Source organism: Dermacentor andersoni, chromosome 2, assembly GCF_023375885.2.
Source record: "Dermacentor andersoni chromosome 2, qqDerAnde1_hic_scaffold, whole genome shotgun sequence".
Lineage (NCBI taxonomy): Eukaryota > Metazoa > Arthropoda > Arachnida > Ixodida > Ixodidae > Dermacentor > Dermacentor andersoni.
This window is the reverse complement of record NC_092815.1, coordinates 17,411,584-17,432,138: the sequence shown is the minus strand read 5'-3', so window position 1 is coordinate 17,432,138 and position 20,555 is coordinate 17,411,584. Positions and strand designations below refer to the sequence as shown.

The window sequence follows — 20,555 nt, the reverse complement described above, 5'->3', positions numbered from 1 at the left end:
AAATGAAATGTTTTGAGAGCTTCTTCTGGGCAAAAATGACACGTATAATGCACCAATGCCATGGTTTATGCGCTACATTTGACAAAAAAGCCTTGCTCTTCATTTTCTCTACCGACAGCCAACTTTTTTCCACCACATATGTGTTGAGTCCTGCAAAAATTACTTGGCCCGACTCAAACAACTTTTTGCTCTTGAATATCCTTTTAGGGCTAAAACAAACGTTAAATTCAAAAGACAACAATTAAATATTTAGTTTTGACCTTTCTTTGCTTTCTTTAAGTGCTTTCTTTAAGAGCAAGATTTGCAGCTTTGTGTAGTAAGGAATTTTTTTGGTTGGTCACTGGGTAGTGGCCTTCTAAAAGTGCAGCCACCTGAGGGGCTGTTTCTTTTTTCTCATTCTCTCTTATCTTTGGGCACAGATGACAAGCCATCTCCTGAGAACCGGACGGCCTTTGCCAACCTTGTGCTACTGTTTGCCGAACTGATACACTGTGACGTGTTCTCCCACGATGCCTACATGTGCACCTTGATCTCGCGGGGCTACTTTGCCAGTCACCCACCCGGGGGTGCTGGGCTGCCGAGTGTCATGGGAACGGGAACAGGCAGCATTAGCGGTGCCCCGCGTGCTCCATCGCCTGAACCATCGCTCACGGGTTTCCTTGACCCCAACTTGGGTCCGTCACCCAGCCATGGGAGTGCCAGCAACCCTGGTAATGCTAGTGGCATGTCCATGGGTCTTGGACTGGGAGACTTGGGCATTGGAAGTCTGGGGGAGCCCTCTCGCCAGGCTGACTCGCTGCACATGTTCGAGCCGGGTGCAGTGAAGCATGAGGTGGGTGCTAGCATGTATACGAGATACTGTGCTCAAAATACTTTTGTGAGTAGTTTGGTATTCCACAAATAATTTTGCAATTCAATATTAAGTGTTGTAACATAAAAACTATTGGGTGTCATTTTGTACTCTTTATCAATATACTTTTCAATATACTTCCAACTGCTGTTGACTACTTGCAGCTGCAGAAATGCATTGGTTTGTAAAGTACTTGACTCATAGACATATACTGAGGTTTTATGAACCATCATCGTTGTGTTGTCATCTGCCGATTTTGTGACCTAAAATTTCCAAATACGTTCAAGAAGAAGGGTGAGCAGTTAACAGCAGTGCAAAAATTTTTACTGCATTATTCACTGTGGTACTTTATTTTCTGGGTAACAGAGTATATGCATAATTCTGCAAGTGCACTTCTCCGCACATCTTGTTTGACCCACTCATGATGGTGAACATCACCTTATAATTGGAATAAAGCAGGAACAGATGATCTGGTGCCTCTATGCTAGTCCCCATCTCTTCTTTACTACATCCCCACCGTTAGCAAGCCTATCCTCAGCTCAGTAGCGCTATTGGGAGGAGATTGGCCATCTTGTGTAAGGCAAGCAACGTTATGTGTGTGAAAACTGACTTCCAGTATCTTGCGTATTCCCTATTACAGGAGAATAGCAGTTAAATACATTCAGCACTAATGAACCTGTGCACCTGGCTTTACCTTTACAATAGCAGCAAGTGGGAACATAATTTGTCAGAAAAGGTTGCATATTACTGTAGATAGATGCTGTAGGCCTGACATTTCGTTTTCGAACAGGTTGGCTGGGGTGTTCAGATGGACATGGATGATGCCGGGCTAGATGCTGACCTGGATAACATCTTGCAACGCATCAAGGAAGGCCAGCAGAACATGAGTGACCAGCCTGGTAAGTCAAGCAAGGCTTGCCTCAGATATCATAGCTAATGATGAATACTAAGCTTGTGGTGAAGATAAGATGGTATTAAAAAAAATTTGATCTAGGATAGACAAGTTGCAGTGTGTGTCATTATGATGAGCGATACATATAAGCTACGTGCTGCTTTGCAACTCTTGATGAGGAGAACTGATTTGCACTGTACACATTTGCTATTTGGAGGAACCTCCTTTGGTTGTAACATATCACTTATCACTTTTCAGACATTAATCACTTCGATGTCCTGCCAGCATGCCCGTCACCAGACTTAAGCAAATGCATTTGTCTTTTCTTTGGAGAGCTGAGAGGAACAGAATGTGCAGAGGGTGTCTTTCTTGTAGTAAATATGGTAGCAGAATCTGTCCAGATTTGGTTTGGTACTTTCAATTTGGTTTGATATATTCTCTCTCACTTATGTTTTACTGAAATGTTGGACACACAGCTCACTTCCTGTGACAGTGTTGTATAACCAGTGGGAGAAATGGTCAGAGAAAAATGAAATCAAGCATTAAGGAGAGTAAGAAGCTTATCTCTTTAACAGCACTGACAGGTGCCAGGGCTGTTGAAGAGATGCCGAAGATGGTATCTCCTGCTGAAAGTGCTTATTTCTTACCTTCCCATGGCAGTGTCTTATCAGATTTTATCATTGCCAATGTGGACACCAGAGACTGCAACAAGTGATGGCCTGAGATGCTGTGCAATTGATAGCGGTGATAGCGAGAATCATGGGAATCCTAATCTTTGTACACATACCGTAAAAACCGGACTATAGGTCGGACTGGAATATAGGTCGACCCCCCCAACTAACCAATCCTAAAAATGAAAAAAATATTTTTCAATGGCAAAAGTACATAAAGACACCCTTACCTTGAAACAAATGCGACTCAGCCGGTTGCACAATGGTGACAGTATTTATTTAAATGCTGCTCGCATGTGCACCTGGCTAAGTTTTTAACAGCATCGCGCGAGCATCGACCCGCGTGCTTGTCAGCACCTTATTAACGGCGCTGAGCGGCGAAACAAACGTGATACGCGCATGTGTACACATGCGCTTACTTTCACTATTTCGCTGCTCCGTGCCGTGGTGATAAGGTGCTGACAAACACGCGGGTCGATGGTCGCGCGATGCTGTTAAAAATTGGCTGGGTGTGCAGTACACAGAAGGACACAAAGTGCGCAAGCGCTACTCCGAATCAGAGTCGTCCGAACTAGAGTCCGATGACGAGTGCTTCTCGCTGCCCACGTCCCATAGAGCATCGTCCTCTGTGCCGTCCAGCGCGTTGCTTATGCAGCATTTTCTGAAAGGCTTGCGCACCGTCTCTTCGGGGAGAGATTTCCACGCCGACGACACCCAGCCACAAACAGTCGCAAGCGGTGGATGTCGCAGGCGGCCGGTGGGGGTAGTCGGGTTATCGCCCAGCATCCATTCATTATAGAGTCTGCGCACTCTTTCTTTAAACGGCTTATTTAGCACAACGTCTTGTGGCTGCAGCACAGATGTCAGTCCACCAGGGATGACCACGAGGTCCGTCTTGCCGTCGCACAGGGCCCGCTTTACGTTGGCTGTGAGGTGGCCTCGAAATGAGTCCAGAACGAGCATGTTCGCTCGCTCAAAGAGAGCACCAGGTCGCCGCTTCCAGACGAGCCGCACCCACTCCAGCATCAACGATTTGTTCATTAAACCGTTTTCATTAACCCGGACGATGACGTCGCTTGGGAATTCCTCTTTCGGCAATGTTTTTCTTTTAAAAATGATGAAAGGGGGCAGCTTCTTCCCATCAGCTGTACATGCGAGCATCACAGTGAACCGCGAGTGCTCGTTACCTGTTGTTAGAAGCTTGATTTGCTTGGCTCCTTTCTCGGAAACAGTCCGGCTTGAGGGCATATCGAACCACACTGGCGTTTCGTCGGCGTTTCCTATCTGTCCTATCATGTAGTCGTTGCTGCCGAAGCGCAATTACATATTTCTGAAACTCGATTAGCTTGTCCTCGAATTCTTCGGGCAGTTTCTGGCACACAGAAGTACGGCGCCGTAGTGCAAAGTCCTTCCTCTTCATGAAACGCCGCACCCAGGATGGCGAGCCCTTGAATTGCACCCTCGTCAGTCCAGAGGCGCGCGCGATCTCTGCCGCTTTAAAATGGATGGATTCAGCAGTCACAGGCAGCGATCTTGCACGAAGCTCCCGGACGAAACCCGCAACCTTGTTTTGCAGTTCTGGATACGCTGCAGTCCGCCCACGAAATGAAGTTTTCTTTTGGTTGCTGCAAGCAACCAAAAGCTGCTTCTGCTTCTGCCAGTAGCGAATGCTTTTTTCCGACACTCCAAATTCGCGCTGCGCCGCCAGGTTGCTGTTAGCTTCCGCGTACTCGATCGCCTTTTTCTTGAACGCGACGGTGAATTGCCGTCGGCTTCCGCTCATTTTTAAACAAAATGTGAAACAATGCAAACGCAAAATGACGGTGCTACAATGTCGCCACGCCACGCCGCGCTGCTGCTGATGGCGATAGCGGCTGTTTACTTCATCCGTCCATTGTTGCAAGACTTCCGTAGTTTTTCCGCCAATGTCCGGTATATAAGTCGAGGGTCGACTTTTCGCTATGGTTTTTTGAAAAAAAGTTCGACCTATATTCCGGTTTTTACGGTACATATGCTCCTTAACTTGGGGCTCTTTCTTGATACTACGGAACAGAGGGCAGTGCCACCTCTTGAACGATTAGACACTTTGTTTAAAATGAAGTATACACTTTGTTCAGCACTCTGTCAGATTGTAGTGATGCCTGCTTAGGGCAATGACCTGTCTCAGGGTTGCCAAGCATGTAGTGCTGGAAATGCAGCCATAGAGCTGGTGTGTACGTCGTCCCTGTCTATAGCCACCTTTGCATGACTGTGACACTGGCATGACTGACAACTCCAGTGGAGAGCAGTAGTTGTGATGCCGTAGAATACAGTAAAGGCATTCTTTTTCTGTCAATCTTCCTCTCATGTGCTTGCATTATCAAATGTTCCCATGCTCACTGTTCTGTCTGGCTGCTTTGTCTGGCTGCTCCCCTCTGCAGACTCTGTGGGCTCAGACAAGGAAGAAGGGGGCTCTCTGCAAGGCCCCACCACGCCCCTGGCCGAGACTCCAGGAGGTGGGGGAGCAGGGATAGGTTGCCAGCCTGGTAGTGGGGCCTCGGGCGGTGGTGGGGCTCCAGTGAGTGGGGTGCGCAGTCCCAACTGGCCCCTGCGGCACCTGCAGTACACCACACACTTCCCTCTGCCACAAGAGGAAGGGGGCCTTTGGTCTCACGACTGCAACCAACGGCACATTCTGCTCTACGGTGTGGGCAAGATTCGCGATGAGGCACGGCATGCACTCAAGAAGGTCACCAAGGAACTACAGAAGCTGTTTGCGAAGAAGGCATCCATGGACATTGCTGACGGGGGAAAGGTGACTTACTGGCAGTGTTTATAAATTGAAACTTTCTGAGAGTACGAAATTGGGCTAGTTCAGGGAATAAAACATTGTGAACAGCACAGATAACAAGACAAGAAATGGAGACTGAAAACATGCTGGGATGACACAGAACTGCACGCCTGGTCTAGACTTAATGTCCTTTTCCTTTTTTTCTTTTGTCTGCGCTGTTCACCATGCAACTTCCACTCAAACTTTCAGACTGATTTGTTGTCAACCAAGCTGGATTTACATGGACGTAAATGCCTTGTGTGCAAATATAGTTCAAAGGGGCCTGGCAACACTGTCGTAGATCAGCTAGGTACATCTCCTTATAATATGACAAGCTGCTTCTCATATTAGAGATGACTAGCTGCTTGTCAGAGATGAAATCTGCTTCAAGCAGATTTCATCTCTTGTGTGATACCTTGAATTCTACTGTGCTTCTTACCCGCTGTGGTTGCTCAGTGGCTATGGTGTTAGGCTGCTGAGCACAAGGTCGCGGGATCGAATCCTGGCCATGGCGGCCGCATTTTGATGGGGGCGAAATGCGAAAACACCCGTGTACTTAGATTTAGGTGCACGTTAATGAACCCCAGGTGGTCGAAATTTCCGGAGTCCTCCACTACGGTGTGCCTCATAATCAGAAAGTGGTTTTGGCACGTAAAACCACTTAAATTTAGGCACGTAAATTTTTACTGTGCTTCTTTTTTTGCTGTCATTCAGGTGAAGCGACATGCTCGTGAAGGTTTCAACTTTGAGGCTGTCACAGCAAGGTTCCAGTCTCTCTCTTATTTCGACCAGCACGTGGTTGCCCTGACATGTGCTGCATCAGTGGTGGAGATGTTGGCTGGTTTTGCTGCAGGATCCTCTAATCACCTTCCCCTTGTGGACTACATTGGCTTTCTCTTTGACCTTATGGAGCTATCCTTTAATATTCATGGCTTGATCGAGTTTGGCCTTCAGGTGAGTCTGTTCTGTGTTTGCATCCAGCCTTTCACTGTATGCCACTTCACATTAGCCATTTTTAGCCATCTTGTTTGGCATGCACAATGATCTATTGAACTTCTCAGTTAACTTGTCCTAAGCAAGAAATACTTCTTGTTATTGTACCTAAGTGAATTTGGTGGTTGGGGAGCACACACGCACGCACGCGCGTGCGTGCTATTTGAAGAGAGCTGGAATCATTGGGAATCTGATAAATGGGGACAGGAGCCAGTCAAGATTGATGGTAGATATCCAAGCACCAATAGAATTACAGTCGAATCTCGATAATTCGAACTTGAAGGGGCCCGAAAATTAGTTAAAATTAAAAGAAGTTCGAATTAAAAGAAGGACTTGTTTTTGAAGTATTCGTGCACCATAGTACGATGGACAAATGATGCGAGTCGTGAGATATCATTGTGCACAAGCACACAGCGAGCGAGGACCACGAAACTGCTCACGCCGGCCAATGCTCGTTTCCCGATAATGGCAGAAAACGAAACTTCAAGGAGCGGGCCAAGCTGGTGTGGAGGTGGGCGCATGCAGAGACCGTTGAAGATGAGGGAGTTACGAGGGAATTCATAGGGAGGGCGAGGAGAGCATAGTTGCGAGGAAAGGCGGGAGGGGAGCGGATTTGCTTTCCCAGCGGCTTGCTGGATGGCGCTAATTACCCCTGCCACCTACTGCCACCGAAGCAACGGTGTTGCCGAGGCTGGACTGGGCCTCCGCTGCTGCTTCCCTTTGTGTGCTCGCATGTATTTTCCATCGTCTGCTGACAGATTGGGGCTGTGTTTACCTTCTTCGTCCTACGTTCTTAATGTGAGTCATGTCTTATCAAGATGGCGAAGTCGTTGCCGCTGATCATAATCATGTTGGTTTGCTCCCTTCTTTTGCGGCATCGCCGCGCTCAAAGACAAGGAGAATGAGGTACTGGGTGTTGCCTTCGTGTCCTTTTATTCAGGCTCTGTCTTGTCGTACCAGAATCGGATATCACGCGCTGTCTTTAACAGCCTTTCCATTGGGATGTCTCGGTTTAGACGTATCATTGTAAAACTCGCATTTTCGCTTGAAAGGCAAAGCACCGATTGCGATAGCAAATTAGTGGATAGCTGTACGAAGTAAGGATAGCAGTTTTAGCGGCTGTATAAACTTGTAAACATTCGCTTACTAACTAAATTAACAACGGTAGAATGTGTAAGCATGACTGAACGAGGATGTACGAAGAAACAGACACACAGAGACAGCGCTGTCTTTCTGTGTCTGCCTCTTTCTACGTCCTTGTTCAGTCACGCTTACACATTCTATCATGGATTTAAACCAACTAGCCTGCCAATGTGTTTCGACTAAATTAACCAGCACTGTGTCACGTACGCACAGGTAAACATGAACATATCTCACTCAATGAGCGCGGAAACTCACTGTCAAAATTCTGGAGTGAGGAATCGCGACAGCAGCAAGCGAATCGACCATGCATCTCGCATCAATGCAAACAAAATGTCGAAAGCACAGCGCATATGAAGCTACTGGCACTATGCGCAGTCTGCAAACATCGCTGATCGCTTTGAAGATGAGGCCTGTGCGTGTGCGTACTTTGGCCACGTCGCAGATTGCTTTCAAGGCACACAAGCGTCGGCAACGCTTTTCTACGGTGTCCGCCAAAGTCCTGTGGCATCCACGACTCGAGTGGCCAACGCCATAATGGACGCAGTGGTTGTCTCCACTTTGTATGGAATGGCGGGTGAGGAGGACATCGAGGCACCTTAGCAGCCATCGGAGAACACTCCTCCCTCTTCGCCTTACCCTCCTGCATCACGCGCAGGGGGGTAAGGCACATCTGGGCTGCGTTCCTTACATGTGTGGGGTTCTCCTCCCGTGCTCTTGGGACAAAGGAACGACAACACTGTAGTGCAAACAATCACAAGGGCATTTATTGCACCTTTCATAAATCAATGCCTGCTAGCCGAGTTGCTATCCCCAAAACATGCCGATGGGCGCGCGACAAATCTAGAAGTCCGACTCACCGCGACCGGATAGCGAGCGAATAAGTTTGCCCCATGCTGTATCCCAACGCCTGGTCGTTCGCATGTACGGTCACGCGAACGGTGGCGCGTTCGAAGGCGGCCACGCGAGACGGTCTCGCAGAAGCATGGATCGGCGCACATGCGGCACGGCACGTCCGTACTGCTTCCTGTCCCGACCCAAAGAGAACCTTCTCTTTCACCCCAAGTAACCCTTCTCTTTCAGCGCCCAAGTAACCCCGCCTGTCGGCGGCGTTAGCAGCGCAACACTCGCGCCATCTCTCGTACTGCGCCTCAACCACTCCGACCGCCGTGGGCGCCAGGCCACGCGAGCCGTGCGGGAAAACAACATATCAGGGGATGCGTTATGCGGGAAAAACATATCGGGGGACGCGCGAGAGTCGCGCATCCCCACATCCCCCGAACCTTACATCACTACATATTCTGGCGAAACAGGTCACACGCTCTAACATTAACGCGTGCTTCGCGAACAAGGTAGTACATGCAACATTGGCCGCGCCGAGGAAATGTCCACACGCTGTCCATAACATGCGAGCCGACATTGTCCCTGGGTACACCGCTGGCGTCCGCCGGTCACAGCAGCAGCTTTGCAGACTCGACGGCATGATTCCAGACCAGGACTCCGGAAACGACGACGCAGTAGTCGGTACGAGCAAGCGTCGCTCGCGCCGACGCGCCCTGCTGGCGAGAGCCGCCGTAGCTGTCGGTGACCGCCGGCTTTTTTGTCCGCCGCCGAGGGTTGTGAGCTGGATACAGGAGGCCGCCGAAGTCGCTGCGCCGCACTGGCCACAGCATCACCATTGCCCGGGGTGGCTTGATCCTAGTCCGGTGCAGCAGCGCAGACGATGTGCAGGTGACAGCGAACCAGGCGTGACTCCACTCACGCTGCGTACACTCCACACTCGGCAAACACTTAAGTAGTGCAAGGGAGAGGAATTCAGCATGCGCATCGCCCACGTGGTACGATGTTCAACTCGGCTAGCAAAAGATCGGGCAGCTACTCAGATGCTAAGTTCATGTAAACGAAGCTCGCTTCCTTGAGTCGAACGAGTAATTTCAATTCGTGCGAGGCTAAATAGAATGAGGGAAGCAAATTGCAACGCCACGGTCCACCAGGTTGCGTCCCTCCACGTGCGACAGGCAGCTTCGTAAAGCCTTAGGCCTAAAGCGTCGCTACCCTGACAACAACTGGCATCCAAAAACATTACCCAAACTGAGCGCAAAACAGGCAGCCACGAGGAGACGTCAGCTCTGTGAGGTGGTCCTACTCCGCTCGGTGCACACAGCATCCGAGTTGACGGCGCCCACCGTCCCAGACGGTGTCGGAGCGCCCGGTACCAGGCCGCAATACCAGTTAGCCCGTAGTGGCACCCGTGGCCCGCGGCCACCCGGCTCCCAGAGCCGCGACTTCATCCGAGTCAAAGAGATAGAAGAAGCTATTTACATAAGAAATTCGGACCACCCACGAGGCTTCCGTACTCACTCGCTTCAGGCTTGGCAATGCTCCGCGGGCGCTGGGCCTCGCTCTCCCAGGATGCAGACCACGTGACTCTCGTACCGACGAATGTCATTAAAAAAACACTTGCGAAAAGGCTTAGCATGTTGACATGTTCAAACACAGTTCAGCCACCGTCGCCTCGCTCAAGAAAGCACGCCGCCAACGCTAGCGATCAAAATCCACGCTAGCCCTATGCTTCGGTTCAAACAAAGGTCTCGAACTAAGCAAAGCTGTTAAATCTATCGTCCGATGCCCCAAGAGCCCCACGTTGGGCACCAGATGTGGGGTTCTCCTCCCGTGCTCTTGGGACAAAGGAACGACAACACAGTAGTGCAAACAATCACAAGGGCATTTATTGCACCTTTCATAGATCAATGCCTGCTAGCCGAGTTGCTATCCCCAAAACATGCGGAAGGGCGCGCGACAAATGTAGAAGTCCGACTCACTCCGACCGGATAGCGAGCGAATAAGTTCGCCCCATGCTGGATCCCAACGCCTGGTTGTTCGCATGTACGGTCACGCGAACGGTGGCGCGTTCCAAGGCTGCCACGCGAGACGGTCTCGCAGAAGCATGGATCGGCGCACGCGCGGCACGGCACGTCCGCACTGCTTCCTGTCCCAACCCAAAGAGAACCTTCTCTTTCACCCCAAGTAACCCTTCTCTTTCAGCGCCTGTCGACGGCGTTAGCAGCACAACACTCGCGCCATCTCTCGTACTGCGCCTCAACCACTCCGACCGCCGCGGGCGCCAGGCCACACGAGCCGTGCGGGAAAACAACATATCAGGGGATGCGTTATGCGGGAAAAACATATCGGGGGACGCGCGAGAGTCGCGCATCCCCACACATGCTGAGGCAACATTGAACTGCGTTCACCAGCTCACCCTCACACGCTTTCACTCACACATACAGCATTCAGCGCGGGGTGATGGTTTTGTCGCCCTTGGACTTCATATGGAACCTCTAGGCGATGCCGTTGCCAGAAATGTGCCCGGAGTGTCCATATAATTGCTATCGCAATAAAAACAAGCGCGAACAAGACCAACCAAGTCAACCAAAAAAAGCGCTAGTGAGAGCTGACGTGAACAGATGATAGTGCAAAACAAGCAGTCCGGTTAAAACCAGTACAAATAGAGTGGTTGCGCAGGTCTGCACAATACTCGTTTCCCGCGCGTACGTCACTGTAGGGGCTACTCTTAACGGTCTCCGCCTCTCGTGGCTCGTTTGCCACCGTGGCAAGCCGTGAAAAATCGACCCGGGGCTGATCCCTCCTGTGGCGCGCATTTTGCTGCTAGTGCGACTGGGGCATTACTTGGAAAGCATATTTAGCACCAGCGAACAAGGACAGAAGGGAGACGACACCACAATGCGCTTCTGTCCTTGTTCGCTGGCACTAAATATGCTTTCCAAGTCAGTTTACCAACACGCCCAACCAATGGCAATGGGGCATTTCAGCGCGACGTAGAAAAGGCGGCCTTGACGTTTGAGAGAGGGTAAAATTTCTAACATGTTTCTTTTTCCTTTGCGGTGTTGAGGAGTTTCTCCTAAGCCTTTCCTCTATGGCAGGGTCAGAGCAATGCTGGTCGTAGGTGGCGCCGCGTGATTTGGCACGCTGCTGAGAGCATTGTCGGAGCGCGGTATGTTCGATTTAACTGTCACAAATCACAAATGCTTGCGCGTTCGAATTACTGGGCGTTTTCACCCATTGGAATACACATAACTTTGACCGGGACCACTCATCAGTTGGAAAAAACTGGAGGGTCGAATTAAGTGTGTTTGAATTAACGAGATTTGACTGTATGTGAAATATCAATGGGAAGCAAATGTAAACCATTCATCCGCTACACGCAAAGCGAAAACCTAGTTCTCCAGGAGTGGGAGTTAAACTTGGGCTAATATTGACTTGCTTAGTTAGTTATCTGTTTCTCGGGGCTGCATTTCACCCTATAACAGCTTGAAGTTATCACTCAGCGCAAAACGTGCCTGCATGATTGGAACTTACTGAAATGTTATCGATGGTACTATCCGTTGTCTGTTGTCACCAAACCTCACGTAATCTGATTGTACGCGCGACGTGGATTGTTTAGTACTTTCTAGAAGATACGTGGGCACCAGTGATTACTCTAACCTTCGATGGCTCATTTAAAAAGCCAACACACTTGACCCAAAGATCAGATTTTGCTGATTGGCTACTGTGTTTGTCGCTATCGTTGTGCTTTGAGTGTAGTCTGTTTTTATAGGCACAGGTTTCCTCAAGAAAACTTAGTTTTGTCATTCACAGTTTTGCTACTGTGTTCTTTACTGTCGCTACTACATGCCATGTGGTGGAGGTGCTTTGCGTTCATGTACCGGACGCCTCCACAAAGTCGTGATCCAAGCCCGAACCCAGAAGACAACATCAACGTAGCCAAGGACCAGCGAGGTAGCCGCAGCTGCACAAGGACTGCTCCCGGAGCACTGACTTTTGCCTGAGATGACCAGGAAGATCGTCACCATGTCAACAACAACAATGGCAGCTTCAGCGTCCCCAAGTGTGCTTAAACAACCCAGGGAGCCACCTAACTTCTGTGGAGCTTTGTCGAACGATCCAGAAACCTGGCTCGAGTCTTTCAAAAGGATATCGGCCTTCAACATCTGGACCCCCGAGGATGAGCTGCGCCATGTGTACTTCTCCTTGGAAGATACCGTGAGGACATGGTTCGAGAATTGGGAATGCACCCTTACAATGTGGTACCTGTTCCGCAGTAACTTTCTGAGGACCTTCACGAGCGTTGTCCAGAAAGAAAAGGCCAAAGTTCAATTCGCACCCTGAGTGCAGCTACCAAATGAGAACGTTGCCATCTTTACAGAAGAAATGAGCCATCTATTCTGCCACGCCGACCCGGAAATGTCCGAGGAGAAGAAAGTTCACCTACTCATGCATGGTTCAAAGCGATAACTTTTCGGCTGAATGATATGAAACCCACCGAAAACCGTCAAGCAGTTTCTCCGCGAGGCCACCAGCATCAAGAAAACTCTGGAAATGCAGAACCGGCAATTCAATCGCCGCACGATCCCAGCAAACTGCGCCGAAGTTCAATCATTGGGCATCGACGACCTGTGCAAGACGATCACAATGGTCGTGAGGGAGGCACTTCAGAAGTTGTTTCCTTCCTCACAGCCTCAAGTGGCTTCGATTGTCGACGTTGTACGCGAGGAGATCCAACAGTTACTCAGGCTCCCTCAATCGCCGTAGTCTCAGCCGGAAGCGATGACGTACGCTGTTGTAGCTCGCCGTCGCAGTCCCCTTCTGCACCTGCGCGAGGGCCCGGTAATCCCGCAGTTCCGTCTTCTACCGCTGCCACCACCAGCACACCAACCCGCCGCCCTGCGCAGCATTCCAAGGAAAACTGACATTTGGCACCCTTGACCACCGTCCTCTCTGCTATCACTGCGGAGAAGCGGGCCACATCTACTGCCGATGCTCATACCGCAAGATGGAGCTACGAGGGTTCGCTGTCAATGTGCCACATCCGCAGCTTGGTGAGTGGCCACGTGACATCGCCGCAATGCAGTGGTGACTCCAACAACCTTTGCGTTCCCTGTCACTAGGCTACCTGTTGCCGCAGCACCCACCATATACTGGTATAGCCCTGGTCCGGTCCTTACAGCCAATATCCCGAAAACTAAAAGCAGCAATCGATGGAGGTGTGGTTGCTGTATGTTGAAATGCCGAAGAGCCTCCACTGCAAACGACTGCGCTTGAAGATCCTTCTTGATGACGCAGCAACGACACGGCACCATCCTGATGCGACCTGGCAGCCAAGGATACACCGACAGAAGAAGACCTGATGACGAGATGTATCAGCTACAGAACAATGCGATGCAGCCGTGATGCGACACCATGACCCAGTTCCAATGCAAGATGAAGAACCACTGACCTCGACGTGTTTCTGGGTGGCTACACTGTCACTGCTCTAGTAGACACAGGAGCCGACTGCTCCGTCATCAGTGGACCCTTCGCCGCCAAGCTGAAGAAAGTCAAGACTACGTGGGACGGTCGTCATATCCGGACAGCTGGAGGACACCTTATAATGCCAATTGGAAGCTGCACAGCAAGAGTTACAGTGCATGACCGGACTTATACTGTGACCTTCGTTAACCTTCAAGAGTACTTGCGGGACCTAATTCTTGGCATGGACTTTCTGAATCAACACGATGCAGTCATTGACCTAGAGTCAAAGTCAATAACGCTGTCCACAGACTAAGCAATACCGCTGGAGAGGACCTCCAGCCAGCGTGCGTTGAGAGTCCTAGTGCTCTTTGGTCCTTGGTCTTTTACCCAGCTCAATTGCAGCGATTCGAGGTTTGTCTGAATCAACCGATGTGTGACCAAATACGTCTGAAATAACAAGAGTTTGATGCCACTAAATATTGCATACACCTGCCGGGACCAGAGGACGAGTTTGAATTATCCAATTTTCTGAATTAACGGGGGTCGAATTCAAGAGGTTTTACTGTATAAGGTTTCAGGAAGATATTTTTAAAAAAGTTTTCAGTGCCGCTAGGAAAACGTGGCACTCAGTGTTTTATTGACAGCAAATTTTTTGCACTAAGTTAGCTAGTTGGTGTACACGGGGGGGGGGGGGGCTGACCGAACTGATGTCCGGTTGCGATCTGTGGCATCTCACAAATGATTGCCTTGTCTTGTGTATCGTTTCAGTTGCTGAAAGAGCTTGTTGAAGTTGAGAACCAGCTCATGCAGAAGAACTCTGCTCTGAGTGGAACATATGCAACGTCTCTAGGCTTGTACATTGTAGGCCTCTTTTATAGGTACCATTGCTGCCTGCTTGTGTGCCAGGATTACACACTACAAGCGTGTGAAAGGTCAGTACTCCATCAGGTAGACTAGCTGAGGGGATGTCACACTACATCTCTTATCGATTGTACTGGTCACTAAAGCACCGGTGGTATCAAGCGATAACTCTGCACCGCTAACATGACAAATGCTTTCCTTGCCTCCTGAAGAAAGGCATTGTACTTTATAAAAATTTAATAACTTTTATAGTATTGAGTTTTTGTACAGCCAGCATTTTGACATGCTTTCTTCTTTGTTTCAGTCTGTGCTTTGGTTTCTGCATGCTCTCAGTACTTGACTTTTTTTTAGTACTGCAGTGGTGGAACAATTGCGCCAATTCCGTCAAACTGTGCCAAGGGCAGCCCTGTGCGCAACCTTGCGCCAAAATGGCATTTTAGCAGTAAATTGCACCAAGCCTGCGCCAAACCATGCATAAGAGTGAAACCCTCCTTCTGTTCATGCTTCGCAGCTAGCGAAATTGAAATAAAAACCAAGAGCATGCTATCATCATCATCGTCATCATAGAAGGAAGCAGAGACCCGTCCATAGAGTTTTTCATAATATAGTGAGAAGTTCTATAGGCCTGTCGGAGTCATCCAGTTCGTCATTTGTGCATTTTTTTTCTGATGGACATACAATGTACATGTGCCACTGTACTGTCCTACTGGTGCTTTATTTCGGATCGAACCCGCGTGGTACCACAGAGTTTGCTGAAGGAGGATATCGCATTCTTGCATTAAAGGCAAGCTTTTTTAACGTTTATGGGTGAAAGCGGGGCTTTGGAAAAGAGCTGCGTGATCAGAATCGCATGTGGTGCATAGTTATGAGTAGTATCAGTGAATGAGGCCGAATGCAGTACACGGCTAAAGCCGCCGCTTTGATGGGTTCCGCCATGTTCGTTGATGGAAACCTTTTGGGTTGAGTTTGGGTCGCTGCGCTATTTCAGTGGAATAGCGTCGCTGATGTAAAAGCAAAACCCTATTTGTATCTTGCATACACGCAGTGGCGCTGATGCTATTTTTCTTTTGCGGCCACATAACCTTAGCGGCTCTATCGACAGCTCCTTAGTGTGCATGGCATGACGTGAGTATATTGCATGATGTCATTGTTCAGTGCAGGTGCGCGTGCTTTATTGATCTTGCAGTGAGCCTTTGCCCATAAGCCGTGGCTGTCGCACTGTGTTGCGTCTTGGGTTAATAAACGCGTTTGTTGATAATCTGTTGGTGGTGCCTTCTCTGCACCGTATCGATGTACCCGGCTGTGTTCTTTGTGTGCTGCACTGTGGAGAAGCACTGCGTCCTTTGCTGACCGTGCTTGCAGGGTAAGCCTTACGCAAACCCATCTTCACAGCATGTCGACTATATCAGTTAAAATTTGAGCAGGTGCTGGTGGGCTAGTTGGTTATACATGATAACGAAAGCGCCGAATAAAACAATGGACGAAGGAAGGCGACACGGGACAACCAGTTAGGCGCCTATGTGGTTGTCCCGTGTCACCTTTCTTCGTCCGTTGTTTTATTCGGCGCTGTCGTTGTAATCAAGTTAAAATTTGCGTGGTACATGGTAAGCATACGTGCCTTGAAACCTGCACCATAAATGTTTGCTGTTGCATGAAATCAGCATTTTACCTGCACCATGACCTGTGCCGACAGGTGAAATGGCTGTTCCACCACTGGTACTGTGAAAAGAGAGGAACAGAGTGAATGAGCTGATCAACTGCTGTTTCAGCCTGTCGGCTCTTTCCTCAATTTTTTTTTTTTTTTCATTGCCTTGGCCTGCAGTTTCACGGCCTGCAGTTGCCAAGCCAACTAGACCAAATTGCAGTTCTTACGCATGATTTTTAAAGCAAAGCTTTCTTTGCCTCTTCCTTCGACTTTCCCACTGCTGTGGCTTCTGCATTCTGCACACTGCATCAGGGGGGGGAGGGGGGGTTCAGAGCTTGTATATAAATGACAGGCGTGAGTCAGAGAGGAGAAACTCGTTTTCACCTGACCTCGTCGAATGTGCACAGTGCCCTCTGGAGCTCCCTGGCTGTTGCCACATTAGCCGCTTGAAAGTTGTAATTATCCGTGCCTCCCCTTAAAAGCATTGCAGAAACTGCAGTGCATCTCTTTCTTCTGACATGCGAAACCATAGAACTGTAGAGAGAAGAGGAGAGGGAAGAGAAGAGGCAGTTCCCATACAAGAGAGGGGGAGAGGTGACGTGAGAAGGCAAGGAAACCCCACTATTATACGACAGCGGTTGGGGGAAACAGGATAAGCTTAAGTTCAAGGTACGGTATACATAGTTTGTTGCTGCTATTTCTGAAAAATAAATGCCATGCAAATATGTCAGGGTGCAGCGGTGGCATAGAGGTAGAGCATCCGCCTCGCGTGCAAGAGGACCGTGGTTCGAATCCCGGTGCCGCGCAATTTTCGGCTGGATTAAAAAAAAAAAACATCTGCGTGTTGATGAAGTTGCATAAACAAGCCTGGAATGCTGCCTGATCTCGGTGACCACAACCGGTAACGCACTCTCTCACCAGAGCAGGATTGGCCACCCTGGTGCAGTACTTGGCCACAACCTTCTATATGAATACAACAATCAAACCCCGGCCCTCAGTCCCCAGCAGCTGCGAAGCAACTGACCACGGCGGCGGTCAGACCTGTGATGCAGCAGAGGGTGCTAAGAATCCCTGGTTCCGGACAGGCCGCCATTGGAATCTGAACCTGGCAACGTTTAACACTAGAACATCATCTAGTGAGGCGAGTCTAGCAGTGCTATTGGAGGGAAGTTAGGAGGACAAAAGAAGCGTACACAGTGCTAAAAACCAGGCATGTCCTGTGCTAACGGGGCTTAGTGGAGAGACGGAAACTAGGAGTCGGATTCCTGATTAATAAGGATATAGCTGGTAACATGCAGCAATTCTATAGCATTAACGAGAAAGTGGCAGGTCTTATTGTTAAACTTAATAAGAGGGACAAATTGAAGGTCGTACAGGTCTACGCCCCTACATCCAGTCATGATGACCAGGAAGTCGAAAGCTTGTATGAAGACGTGGAATCGGCGATGGGTAAAGTCAAAACAAAATACACTATACTGATGGATGACTTCAATGCCAAGGTAGGCAAGAAGCAGGCTGGAAACAAGTCAGTGGGGGGATATGGCATAGGCACTAGGAATAGCAGGGGAGAGCTATTAGTATACTTTGCAGAACAGAATAATATGCGGATAATGAATGCCTTCTTCTGCAAGCGGGATAGCCGAAAGTGGTTGTGGCGGAGCCCGAATGGCGAGACTAGAAATGAGATAGACTTTATACTCTGCGCTAACCCTGGCATCATACAAGATGTGGATGTGCTCGGCAAGGTGCGCTGCGGTGACCATAGGATGGTAAGAACTTGAATTAGCCTAGACCTGAGGAGGGAATGGAAGAAACTGGTACATGAGAAGCCGATCAATGAGTTAGCGGTAAGAGGGAAAATAGAGGAATTCCAGATCAAGCTACAGAACAGGTATTCGGCTTTAACTCAGGAAGAGGACCTTAGTGTTGAAGCAATGAACGACAATCTTGTGGGCATCATTAAGGAGTGTGCAATAGAAGTCGGCGGTAACTCTGTTAGACAGGATACCAGTAAGCTATCGCAGTTGACGAAAGATCTGATCAAGAAACGCCAATGTATGAAAGCCTCTAACCCTGCAGCTAGAATAGAACTGGCAGAACTTTAGAAGTTAATCAACAAGCGTAAGACAGCTGACATAAGGAAGTATAATATGGATAGAATTGAACATGCTCTGAGGAACGGAGGAAGCCTAAACGCAGTGAAGAAGAAATTAGGAATTGGCAAGAATCAGATGTATGCGTTAAGAGACAAAGCCGGCAATTTCATTACTAATATGGATGAGATAATTCAAGTGGCTGAGGAGTTCTATAGAGATTTATACAGTACCAGTGGCACCCACGACGATAATGGAAGAGAGAATAGTCTAGAGGAATTTGAAATCCCACAAGTAACTCTGGAAGAAGTGAAGAAAGCCCTGGGAGCTATGTAAAGGGGTAAGGCAGCTGGGGAGGATCAGGTAACAGCAGATTTGTTGAAGGATGGTGGGCAGATTGTTCTAGAAAAAACTGGCCACCCTGTATACGCAATGCCTCATGACCTCGAGCGTACCGAAATCTTGGAAGAACGCTAACATAATCCTAATCCATGAGAAAGGGGACGCCAAAGACTTGAAAAATTATAGACCGATCAGCTTACTGTCCATTGCCTACGAACTATTTACTAAGGTAATCGCAAATAGAATCTGGAACTTCTGTCAAGCGAAGGACCAGGCAAGATTGCGTAAAGGCTATTCAACAATAGATCATATTCATGCTATCAATCAGGTGATAGAGAAATGTGTGGTATATAACCAACTCTTGTATATAGCTTTCATTGATTACGAGAAAGCGTTTGATTCAGTCGAAACCTCAGCATTCATGGAGGCATTACGGAAACGGGGTGTAGACGAGCCTTATGTAAAAACACTCAAAGATATCCATAGTGGCTCCACAGCCACCGTAGTCCTCCATAAAGAAAGCAACAAAATCCTAATAAAGGAAGGCGTCAGGCAGGGAGATATGATCTCTCCAATGCTATTCACAGCATGTTTACAGTAGGTATTCAGAGACCTGGATTGGGAAGAATTGGGGATAAGAGTTAATGGAGAATACCTTAGTAACTTGAGATTCGCTGATGATATTGCCTTGCTTAGTAACTCAGGAGACCAATTGCAACGCATGCTCACTGATCTGGAGAGGCAAAGCAGAAGGGCGGGTCGAAAAATTAATCTGCAGAAAACTAAAGTACTGTTTAACAGTCTCGGAAGAGAACAGCAGTTTACGGTAGGTAGCGAGGCATTGGAAGTGGTAAGGGAATACATCTGCTTAGGGCAGGCAGTGACCGCGGATCCTGATCTTGAGACTGAAATAATCAGAACTTCTAAGAATGGGCTGGGGTGCGTTCTGCAGGCATTCTCAGATCATGAACAGAAGGTTGCCATTATCCCCCAAGAGAAAAGTGTATAACAGCTGTGTCTAACCAGTACTCACCTACGGGGCAGAAACCTGGAGGCTTACGGAAAGGGCTCTACTTAAATTGAGGACGACGCAACGAGCTATGGAAAGAAGAATGATGGGTGTGACGGTAAGTGATCAGAAAAAAGCAGATTGGGTGAGGGAACAAATACGAGTTAATGACATCTTAGTTGAAATCAAGAAAAAGAAATGGGCATTGGCAGGACATGTAATGAGGAGGGAAGATAACCGATGGTCATTAAGGGTAACGAACTGTATTCAAGGGAAGGGAAGCGTAGCAGGGGGTGGCAGAAAGTTAGGTGGGCGGATGAGATTAAGAAGTTTGCAGGGACGACATGGCCACAATTAGTACATGACCGGGGTAGTTGGAGAAGTATGGGAGAGGCCCTTGCCCTGCAGTGGGCGTAACCAGGCTGATGATGGTGATGATGAAATATGTCAAGCGGGCAACTTGTGCAGGGCGTGCAGAAGCAGAGCCGTATTAATTAAAGCGCACCGCAGGGTCCAGGAGACACTACGGTAGCGGTGGACCATCAAATAAACACTTCTATGCCTGTCGCGTTAGTTTTGCGGCTATGGTATTACTAGAGCTCGTAGATTTGATCCCAATTGCAGCAGCCGCATTTCGACGGGAGTGAAATATACAACACATGTGCACTTAGATTTGGGATATGTTAAAGAACATTATGGTGTCAAAATTTATCTGGAGTCTGCCACTATGGCGTGGCTCATTATCTGAGTGTGTGGCTTTGGCACGTACAACCCCATAATGCAATTCAAGTTTAATACTTATGCCACAATGCGATGTGCCATGTGAGGCAATGACAACGCTCAACCATCTCGGAGGTTATAAAATATGGCGCTCAACAACGCCTCAAGCAAGCATCTCTCCCTGCATGTTCTGTGTACTACGCAGACAAACAGCAGTGGTG

The 20,555-nt window shown here is 48.8% G+C and overlaps 1 protein-coding gene across 6 annotated transcripts in view; it reads left to right on the top strand.

The window, feature by feature from the left end:
* Positions 1 to 20,555, top strand: part of LOC126542835 (mediator of RNA polymerase II transcription subunit 12-like protein) — a 232,660-nt gene that overhangs the window by 49,982 nt on the left and 162,123 nt on the right. For all 6 annotated transcript variants that reach the window (XR_008615000.2, XM_055077484.2, XM_055077485.2 and 3 more), the window contains exons 15-19: positions 420 to 832; positions 1,641 to 1,749; positions 4,834 to 5,207; positions 5,937 to 6,176; positions 14,433 to 14,596. Coding sequence is in view for 5 of the 6 variants with exons in the window: in XM_055077484.2 (XP_054933459.2) it covers positions 420 to 832; positions 1,641 to 1,749; positions 4,834 to 5,207; positions 5,937 to 6,176; positions 14,433 to 14,596 (1,300 nt within the window). In the remaining variant the exon portion in view is untranslated. The remainder of the gene's footprint in view (positions 1 to 419; positions 833 to 1,640; positions 1,750 to 4,833; positions 5,208 to 5,936; positions 6,177 to 14,432; positions 14,597 to 20,555) is intronic.